Source organism: Otolemur garnettii, unplaced genomic scaffold (genome assembly GCF_000181295.1).
Source record: "Otolemur garnettii isolate 467f Iridium unplaced genomic scaffold, OtoGar3 scaffold00002, whole genome shotgun sequence".
In the NCBI taxonomy this organism is placed as follows: domain Eukaryota; kingdom Metazoa; phylum Chordata; class Mammalia; order Primates; family Galagidae; genus Otolemur; species Otolemur garnettii.
In genome coordinates, this window is record NW_003852397.1 from 54788271 (window position 1) to 54798710 (window position 10440).

Here is a 10440-nt window from a genome sequence, read left to right on the forward strand (position 1 = left end):
AGTAGGTGTAGTGGGCACCTAGTCAGATTGAAGAGCTCACGTGGCTCTAGGGGAGGTTTATTTATGAAGATGACATTGATAAGAATCCTGATACATCTGAATGTATTGAGAAGAGATTTGTAGAGTAGTGGAGAGGGACTGAATTATTAACAAGTACCTAGCAAACAAATACTCTGTAATTAGTTGATTATTAACTCCAGGAAAACCAAAAATTGTACAAGGGAGGGAAAGAAATTGTAGTCTACCTCATGCTTAGCTATGACTAGCATTTACTTAGGAACTCTAATATGAACATGACTTACTAATCTGACCAGTGGTGTGACATAGTCATATTGGGAAGATGGGAAAAGGAATGTGTGTCATACGGGCAAGTCGGATGCAAGAGTAGGGAGAGAACATCTGTGTTATCTGTAACTCTCCAAGAGATTGCTCTGCTTTTACTCTCTACTTTTCTGCCTCTTTAAATGATCGGGTTAGCTCGAGAGCCTTGTCTTCGAGCTCTGAGATTCTTTCTTCGCCATGATTTGATCTATTGTTGCAACTTTCTTCTATGTTTTGAAACTTCCCAAATGCCTCCTTCAATTCTTTAAGCTCTGGTATATATCCTTTCTAATTTTGTCCAGATCCTCCATGACTGTTTTTAACTTCATTAATTTCTTACGACAGTTTTGGACTTCTTTCGGCTGGTTTTCCACTTTCCCTTTCCTATCGTCATATTTGCCATACTTAATCTGAGTTCCATTTCTGTCATTTCCACAATTGCTTTATGGTTGGAATTTTCTGTGGTAGCTCCATTGTGACTGGTTCTTCATGTTGCCAGAGCTTTTTTGCTGGTTTCTTCTCATGTGTTGTTTCTTCTTTTTTCCTTCTCCTACTTTCTTCTCTCTTTTTCCTCCTTCCTTTAGTTCTTTAACTCTAGGATATGGGGTTAAAATGACCCAGCAGCAGGATGGTGTGGGTGGCCCTTTTCTCTGGGAAGGCTCTTGGTAGTAGGCTGTTTCTGTGTAGCTGCTAAAATCACCTCTGATGCCTGAACAAAGAGAATCACCATATATGCCCTTGAGAGCTGTGTGATTCTGATTTCTGGCTTCTGGAATGTCCTGCCATCCTCTGCATAGAACTTCCAATAACTGTGGGACACAGGAGGACAGAGGCTGTGGCAGAGCCAACCAGACCTCCCAGAGCAATGGAGAAGGAACAGTACACAGAGACAGAGCTCGGTGGTCTGGTGTGTGAAAGAGAAAGCCCCTGCCAAATGGTCTATGGATCTATCCATCCATAACTGATACCTAAAACTAAAAAGCATGAGGCATGCTATTTGGAATATGGACATAAATACCAAAATAGTCAGATAAAGGTAGAAAATGTGTTTGCCTTTGAGGAGTGGGCAGTGGCAGGGTGCAGCCAGAGGAAGAATGCAGGATTTTTATTTTCAAAACCTTATGGAGCTCTCTGACTCATTAAGCTATGTGGCTATCTAACTTTGATGAAAATAACTTAAAAAAAAAAAAGCTTTCCACAAAAAGAAACACTAGATCATTTTACAGATGTATAATACCAAACATTCAAGCTAATCCATATTTTATACAAACTGTTTCAGAGGGAATGTGCACTTATTATTAAGAAAGCCAGTCTTGCTTAAGAGCATAGGTGCAAAAGTACTAGGTAAAAAATAGAAAGCAAATCAAACAGGAAGAAAAAGCCAAACACAAACACATTATACACATAGGAGCAAATTATGTGTCACTCAGGAATTCAAGGAATGTCTTCACAGTAGGCCTTGAGTTGGCAGTTGGCCTCCCTGAACCTATCATTTTTTTCCTCCAAGGCTTCCAATGCTGTTAAGGAAAGCCAGCCCATACCACAATCTTTATAATTGTCACTGCCCCAAACTTTGCAGTCACCGCAGCTACCACACGTTCCACTGCCTTACCTTTGACCTGCCGCTCATTTCAAGTTACACTAGGAAAAGCCCTAGTAATCCTGACAAGGCCACACCAGGGTCCTCACGCCCGGCTTCTCCCCAGCTAGAGTTCTGACAGCCCCCATGTTGGTGAGCAAGTCAGTTCCAGGGTCGCATCCCAAGTGTCTGCTGTTTTAGGACCTTTCTGATGCCAACTGTCACAGCTTAGTTTTCCTGTAAAGCAGACCCTGAGGAGATGAGACTGGTGCTAGCATTTATGATCCCAGCGGGGAGGTGGAAAGGGGGAAGGAAGGAGGGAAGGCCAATGTGAGGACATATTAAGTGCAAATGATTATTTCATCTTGTGGGACATCTAAGAAGTCGTACAGACTGCTGGCTCCTGCCTTTCATTGGTTGGAGGTTTGCCTTGTGTGGGTGGAGCAGAGCTCTCTTGAGGCTGCCTCAGCTGACATGATGAGCAGTTGCTGCTGGGAGCATCTTGATCTGTAATGACAATGGTGGCTGCAAGGAGCTCTAGGACCAAAGGCACCACACATAGTCTTGTTAGCACTGCATATGTACAGAACTGAGGATACAAAACTGACTTTAGAATCCTCTCCATATGGAAAATAACTTAATCTCCACCTTACTCTGCACCCCAAATAAAACAATTTCCAGCAAAGATCTCAAGGCAAATAAAAGCAACATTTTTAGAAGAAAATACATGAGGGATGGGAGGATTTCTTAAAACTGAAGCACCAGCCATAAAAGACTGGTAAATTGTATATTAAAGTTTTTGAGGCTCGGCGCCTATAGCTCAACCGGCTAAGGCGTCAGCCACGTACACCTAAGGTGGCGGGTTCGAATCCCCAGCCCGGACCCGCCAAACAACAATGACGGCTGCAACCAAAAAAAAATAGCCGGGCGTTGTGGCGGGCGCCTGCGGTCCCAGCTACTTGGGAGGCGGAGGCAAGAGACTCGCTTGAGCCCAGGAGTTGGAGGTTGCTGTGAGCTGTAATGCCACGGCACTCTACCCAGGGGGACAGCTTGAGGCTCTGTCTCAAAAAAAAAAAAAAAAAGTTTTTGAGGCTATCTCAAAAGACAATACAAATTTACAAACATAGAGATGTTTATAACTATACTTTATAAAGAATTACTATGCAGAACATATGGGGAACGCCTACAAGTAAACAGGAGAAAGATAAACTACACAATGGCAAATGTAATAGACAGCTCATAGAAGAGGAAACCCGAATGGCAAATAAACGTATGAAAAGGTGTTCAGCGTCATTAATAATGGAAAAATGAACATTAAAACCATAAGATGGGCCTTGTCGACAGATGGATTGATGCAATACGTTACACTGGCCAAAAGTGGACTTAAATGCTGATTTAGGAATACATATGAATGAAAGCTTGAAGACATACATAGATTTTTACATGGTGGCAGGCTGGCAGAAGACTTCAACTTTATTGTAATGTTTTATTTCTTAAGTTGGGTGATGGAAACATGGCTTTTGTCATGTTATCATTTATGTATTTTTTCTAGTATAAATTTTCACAAAATATTAGCAAAAGATATATACATGTATTGAGCTCCTGTCTGTGCTGAGCGCCGTGCTGGTCCCAGCTATCCCGTTAGGTGTCTCCCAGACTGGGCTGGGGGGAAGGGAAAGGGGAGACAGACACCCGGTGGGAGACAGTCCCAGATGTGACCCTGGTGTCCAGGTGCTTGTAACACCCCTAGACCCAGCCAATGGGCAGAAGGGCTCAGAGGGTTGTGTGGGGAAGAAGACAGTCGGTAAGAGGCAACATGGACAAAACTTAGGAGCCAGACATCCTGGGCTCAAATCTCAGTACTCTGGCTCACCAGCTAAAGTGCCTCTTTGAATTTTGGTTTCTTTTGCTGTGAAATAGCAAGAAACTGCTGAGACAGTTCCTACCTTTTTTGGAGGTTATGAGGTGGAGGAGGCACAGGGCAGGTGCTCAGTATAAAGTAGTGGTTATTTAACAGCAGTACAGAGAATAGGTCAGATCTATTCCTGCCTTCATTTTTACCTTGTATTTTATTTTTTACTAAGGAAACTTTCTGACATAGGCAAAAGTAGATAGAATGGCATAATGAGTCCCCAAGTGCCCACCAGTTGTCAGCACATGGCCAGGCTTATTTATACGCCTACCCTCTTCCCATATTACTTACAATAAATCCCAGACATCATGTTCTGTCCTCAAATGTCTCTGTCTAAAAGAGATCACCTTTGCCCCTGAGCAGATGGTGATTGCACTGCAGAACACCACCTCGACCAGCCGCTACCTGCGGGTCCTCCCACCTTCTACTCCACACTTCGCCCTGGGATTGGGTAAGTTCAGTACAGTAGTTGTATAGACTACCACAAAATTATTTGCTGGGCTTTCTGCTGATCACTGACCCTCCTGACACTCAGCTGATTCACACAACCCAGCCAATGGCTCGTTCCTGAGTCTCCCCCGGTAGTCCTGAGGCCCCTTGCACTCGGCTGTCAGTGAGGTCTTGGTGTGTTGCCAGCTCCTTTCTCCTGCTCACCAGGCACATCTCCCCAGCCCTTGTGCTACCACTGCCCTTGGTCAGGCCCTCCTCAGTCCTCACTCACACCCCTACAGCGGCCTCCGAGCTAGCTTTCCTGCTGCAGTGTCACACTTTGTCTCAAAAACAACTGTGATCATGTCACCCCTGCTCAAAAATCTCAAAGGTTCTTTGCTACCCTGGAATAAGTTCTAAGTCATAGGTCCTACCTAACTATTCCAGACAGACCATTTCACCTCGCCCCCCATCCCTGGGACCCTGGCATTTTACCTGGAGTCCCTGCCTTCTCATCCTGCTCTCCTTGTGTACACTGGTGGTTCTGCCATTTGCATGGCCTTGACCCAGAAGGCATTTACTCATAGAGCCAGCCGCAGCTGTGGTTGGTGTCTGCAGCAACTGAGCCCACACCCTGTTGGCTGGTCCTCATCCTCATCTGAGGTTTTTGTCATGCACAGGGATGTTCCCAGGAAAAGGTGGAATGGTGGCTCCTGGAATGACCTGCCAGTACATTGTCCAGTTTCTTCCCGACTGCCTTGGGGATTTTGATGATTTTATTTTAGTTGAGACGCAGGCAGCCCACACACTCCTGATCCCCCTGCAGGCCCGGAGGCCACCCCCGGTGCTGACATGTGAGTATGTGCTATACCTTCCCATGGCTTCAGGTAGGGTTGAAGAGACACCTAAGGACTGCCTGCCTCTCAGGTCCCCGTGGTAGCAGCACACAGTTGGGTCCTCTTGGGCAGGGTCCTGGGTCCTGAGGATGAAGTGCTAGCAGCTTCTGCAGTCTTCATGGTGCCAGACCTTTACTGTCCTGCTTGCTTTTGGGCATTCCTAGTGGAGGTTGACTTACAGCAGGGAAGGAGGCCGGCAGTCCCTCTAACCAGCATAGGTTTTGCTGGCTCATAGACGCCCCTGAGTGGACCCATGTCACACCAGGCAAGGAAGTGCCTAGGTACCCTGAGGAGCCCTCCTGTGGTTATAGATGTGGGCTTCCTTTAAAAACTGGCTTCAGCTGGGCTTCTTCAGTTACAAGCTTCTTCAGCTGGGCACAGGTTGGAGGTTGGATCTCTGACTACCTCTCACCTCACTTTTGCCATAGCCTGAGGGTCATGCTGGATGGCCCTGGCTGAGGCATGAATTCACAGAGGGTGCTGACTCCTGCTGACTCTAGCTATGTGGCCTAGCAGCAGCCTGGGTGGAGCCCAGGTGGGTACAGCAGTCAGAGCATGTCCCCACTCATTCTCTCTGCTCAGGGTACTAGGCTGGTCCTTCCATAGCTGCCATGAGCTCTGGCTGCACCTTAGGAGAACCATGACTGCAAGACCTATTCAGAATTTCCTGTTGTTTCTCCTACATCTTTTCCTGTGGCTACAGTGTCACCAGTGTTGGACTGTGGTTACTGCCTTGTTGGGGGAGTAAAACTGACCAGATTCATCTGCAAAAATGTGGGCTTCAGTGTTGGCAGGTTCTGCATTATGCCCAAAAAGAGCTGGCCGCCATCAAGTTTCAGGGTGAGTGATCACAAATTGCTAACTGGAAAAAGAGCAAATCCATCAAAGGTAATAACACCTAGAGGGACTTACAGGACTTGCTAGGGTGTCCCTATGATTGCAAACACACAGAAAACAGAATGTTGTGACCTCTGTGTGCAACTGCTATAACTTAAATGAGAGTGAATGTGTGCAGGGACCAGTGCTGCAGTTCTGGTTGTCACTAATTCCTGCACAACCCTGGGCAAATTGTATTACCTTTCTGACCCTGCAAGTCCTCCCTCAAATGTTGCAGTATTCACTCATTCAGTCCATTCTTATTGTAGCAAATGTCTGAATATACCAGACAGCAAGGCCTATTCAGAGTCCCCTTTGTAGCAGCATACAAGGCCACACAGTTGACCTCTCTTTGGGTGAATTCTGCTGATATTCATTCAGCAGTGTTTCAAAATATTTTTTGAGCCAATATTTAAAAACAGGGAGTCTTTACATAAAAATCTTCATTTTTAATCTCTTTGGAAAATTCGAAGATGTGCAGGTCTGGACCAAAATTCACTGCGACCCTTGTGGCCAAGGTTGGGAGGCAGGGCCTGTATACGCTATTCAGTTTGCCCATCCCCAGCCCCAAACCCAGAGCATCCCCAGCACTGACATGACCCATCATCATGCTCATACTGTTATTGTTCTTATGGTAGAGATATTTCTATGTACCTACATATCCAGAAAACAAGTGATAGAACTACATGTTCCGAAGAAGACATATCATTCATTTCTGTTACCTACCAGGGTCTTGTAGGCATGGGTTTGTGTCCCTGGCATGCATAGCTTTGCAGCTCAGCTAATGAGATGGCACCTGCTCTCATGACTCAGGGGCTTGTAGCCATGAGAGGGTGGGGAATGGACAACACAGGGTGCTATAATAGAAAAAGGACAGCATGCTTTGGGAGCCCGGGGCAGGGCTATGTCAGCCCACCTCCTGGGTCAGGTCTTCTCACACACTTCATACTCTGTGTCCTATGTACTTGGCAATATTCCTTGTCCTTCCTGCCAGCTGTCAGATCTTTATGGATGTTCCATGACTCGTCTTTAACCTTCAGAACCTCATTTGGTGCTTGGTGTCTGATTGCCTTAGTGCATTTTATGTTGCTATAAAGTAGGCGTCCTCAAACTATGGCCCGTGGGCCACATGCAGCCTACCTAGGACATTTATCCGGCCCACCGGGTGTTTTTGCCACCGCTGCCTATCCTGCTTAGCAGCTGACTCATCCTAGGGCCTGCAGTGCAGCCCTCCAACGGTCTGAGGGACAGTGAACTGGCCCCCTGTTTTAAAAGTTTGAGGACCCCTGCTATAAAGGAATATGCATGGCTGGGAAATTTATAAAGAATAAGGCTTACAGTTTTGTGGGCTATACAAGAAGCACGGCACCTGCATCTGCATCTGGTGGGGCCTCAGGCTGTTTCCACTCATGGCGGAAAGCAAAAGGGGGCTGGTGTCTGCAGAGATGATATGGCAAGTGGGGGGAGAAGGCTCTTTTTAATGCACAGCTGTTGGGGTAAACTAATAGAGTGAGAACTCACTCACCTCCAAGGGAGGGTATTATTCTCTTCATGAGGGATCTGCCTATGTCACCCAAACACACCCCACCTCCAATATTGAGGATCAAATTTCAACCAACTTTGGAGGGGACAAACATCCAAAGTACTGATGATGGTTGAATAAATCTTGCTGAACAAATGAGCCTCAGTTTCTTTATTAATATGGGGCTGGATGAGCCTTAAGAACCTTCAAATTGCAAAATGGATGTTTGGATGAGAGAGGTTTATAATCTGAGCACTGGATTTTACAATTTCTTTTTCCTTTTTTTTTTTTTTTTTTTTGAGATAGAGTCTTACTTTGTTGCCCTCAGTAGAGTGCTATAGCATCTTAGCTCAAACTCTTGGGCTCAAGTGATTCTCTTGCCTCAGCCTTCCAAGTGGCTGGGACTGCAGGTACCTACCACAATGTCTGGCTATTTTTTAGAGACAGGGTTTTGCACTTGCTCACACTGGTCTTGAACCCATGAATGAGCTCAGGTAATCCACCTGCTTTGGCCTCCCAGAGTGCTAGCATAAGCATGAGCCACTGTGCCCAGCCCAAGCCTTGGTATTCCCAAGGGATCTCCTATCCAAGTACCAACCAGGTCTGACCCTGCTTAGCTTTTGGATGAAATGAGATTGGGCGGGCTCAGGGTGGTATGGCCATAGATTATAATTTCTTTAACACCATTGTATAATCTGCTTTTCTTTAAGGCTGTTGCAATTGTTGGCTTTGTTGAACAACTTCCCTTTGGAATACTGCCTTCAGTGTTTGAGCTGGCCCCAGGGTATGCCATATTAGTGGAGGTAGGTAATTAGACGTGGACACACATACACACAACACACATATACTCATGAGGTCTGACAAGTTTGTTAACTCATCCTTGAAAACGTGCTACGTACCTTATTGCTGGATATCACTAGGGTCACCTTCAAAGTACTCCCCTTGGGAAGTAATGCACTGACACCAGCACCTAGTCCACCCTTAAAAGCCATTTTGGAATTGTTTTTTCTGGAATGGCCATCAAAGCTGTTGTATTACACTGATGTTCTGAATGTCATCAAAATGTCTTCCTTTCAATATTTCACAAAAGCCATTAGGGGCCATATCAGGTGAGTAGGGAGAGTATTCCAATACAGTTATGTGTTTACTATCTGTAAGCTCCCTCACAGACAGTGCTGTGTCTGGTGCATAGTTGTCATGCAAGAGCCATGAATTGTTGGCCAGGATTTTCCTGTTGACCTCTCTTCATCATTGGTGCTTTCTCTCCCCTCAGAAAAATGTTTAATTTATTTGTACGTTGCCATTGTCTTCATGGCATTATCCCCATAAACTTGGACTAACATGTCTCTGATTTCACTTCTACTCTTGCCAAGTTTAACAAGAAATTAATGAATGTTTGTTTGTTGCTCTAAGCTCCGACATTCTTGTGATGGCACACAAAAACAAACAACAAAAATAATGAATACCACTCAACAAGATAGTCTTGCTGCCATCACACTTATGAAACACTTATGTACCAAGGTAGTGAAACCTTACTGAGTTGTTTGTATGATGCTGCCAGTGTAAGCACATGGTGGCAAGTTTGTAAATTTAATTGCCAAACCTTGTGTGTGTGTGTATACATACACATATTCTCCTCCTTATGATTGGTCATGGCTTTAGCTTTCATGATTGAATTTGCCTTTGTGCCTTAGTAGAACCCAAATGTCTACTCCTATCCCTCATCCCAGCCTTAGTGATTTCTGTGTAGGTGCATAATTTTGCATTCTGTAGTGTGATGTCATTTGATTATTTTATGATCTCTTTCTCTCAAAGCAGACAGCATGAGTATTCCCATCACAGTACCTGAGCATTGCTTGTTCAAACATGTAGTCTGAGAAGCACATCTACCAACAATGTCTAAGTTGTCTCAAAGATCTTCCCTTGGTTCTTCAGTCTCTCTCAGGTCCTCCTCCCCCACTCCACCCCTCTACCATGTGGGGCAGGTTGGGTCTGCAAGGCCCAACATAGGCCAGGTTCTCTGTTTTCTTAGGATAGCCCAGGCCTTTTCAGAGCCTTGTCAAGAGTTCAAGAAATTGGGGCTGGTCTCCCCTGGATGTCCCCCTCATCTGTGATCTCCATAGAAAGGAAGAAGGTAGCAGCATGACTCTTTGGGGAGCAGTGAAGGAATGAGGGGAGGTTTTCCCCTGTGCATCCCTTGTGTATTTTGTTTATTGGTTGTTTGATGTTTGTTTTAAAATTTATTCATCGTTCCAAATAAATGAATTAACATGATTAGAAATTCAAAAAATATGTATATAAAAGATAAGCAACAAAATGCTCCCTTTTGTCCCAATTCCTCAGCAATGCAGAGGCCACACCTGACCAGTTTTCTGAGTGCCGTCTCAGGAATATTCTATGCCTAGTAAGCAACTGCACATGTTTTTTCTTTCCTTTTTTTCCCATTTTTCCTTCATACACAGAGTTGCCAACTCTATACTCTGTTTTACACCACGTCTTCCATTTAACACTGTATCTTAGAGATCATATTTTTTTATAACTGCATGGTATTCTTTTGGTTGAATGGCCTGTAATTTAGTTCATCAGTCTCCTGCTGATGGACATAAAGTTTCTTCCTGATCTCTGGCTACTTCAGCAAATAACTTAAACATATCTCACCTTGTCAAAATATGAGTCTACCTGTGGGATACAGTCCTTGAAAGGCATTTATGAATTCAGGGGTCTGTGCTCTCATGATTGTGGTACATGTTACCAAAATCCTCACCATGTAGATTTTACCAATTTATACTTCAATAGTAATATGTAGGGGGTGCCTGTTTTCTTATACCTTTGCCAATACAGTGTGTTATCAAACTTTAAAAAACTCTGTTGTTGGCTCGGCGCCTGTAGCTCAACCGGCTAAGGC

The 10440-nt window shown here is 44.8% G+C and overlaps 1 protein-coding gene across 1 annotated transcript in view; it reads left to right on the forward strand.

The window, feature by feature from the left end:
* DLEC1 (deleted in lung and esophageal cancer 1) overlaps nucleotides 1–10440 on the forward strand; it is an 84858-nt gene that overhangs the window by 40239 nt on the left and 34179 nt on the right. The window contains exons 7-10 of the mRNA XM_003781896.3: nucleotides 4176–4263; nucleotides 4922–5095; nucleotides 5841–5977; nucleotides 8246–8338. Of these exons, the coding sequence (XP_003781944.1) occupies nucleotides 4176–4263; nucleotides 4922–5095; nucleotides 5841–5977; nucleotides 8246–8338 (492 nt within the window). The remainder of the gene's footprint in view (nucleotides 1–4175; nucleotides 4264–4921; nucleotides 5096–5840; nucleotides 5978–8245; nucleotides 8339–10440) is intronic.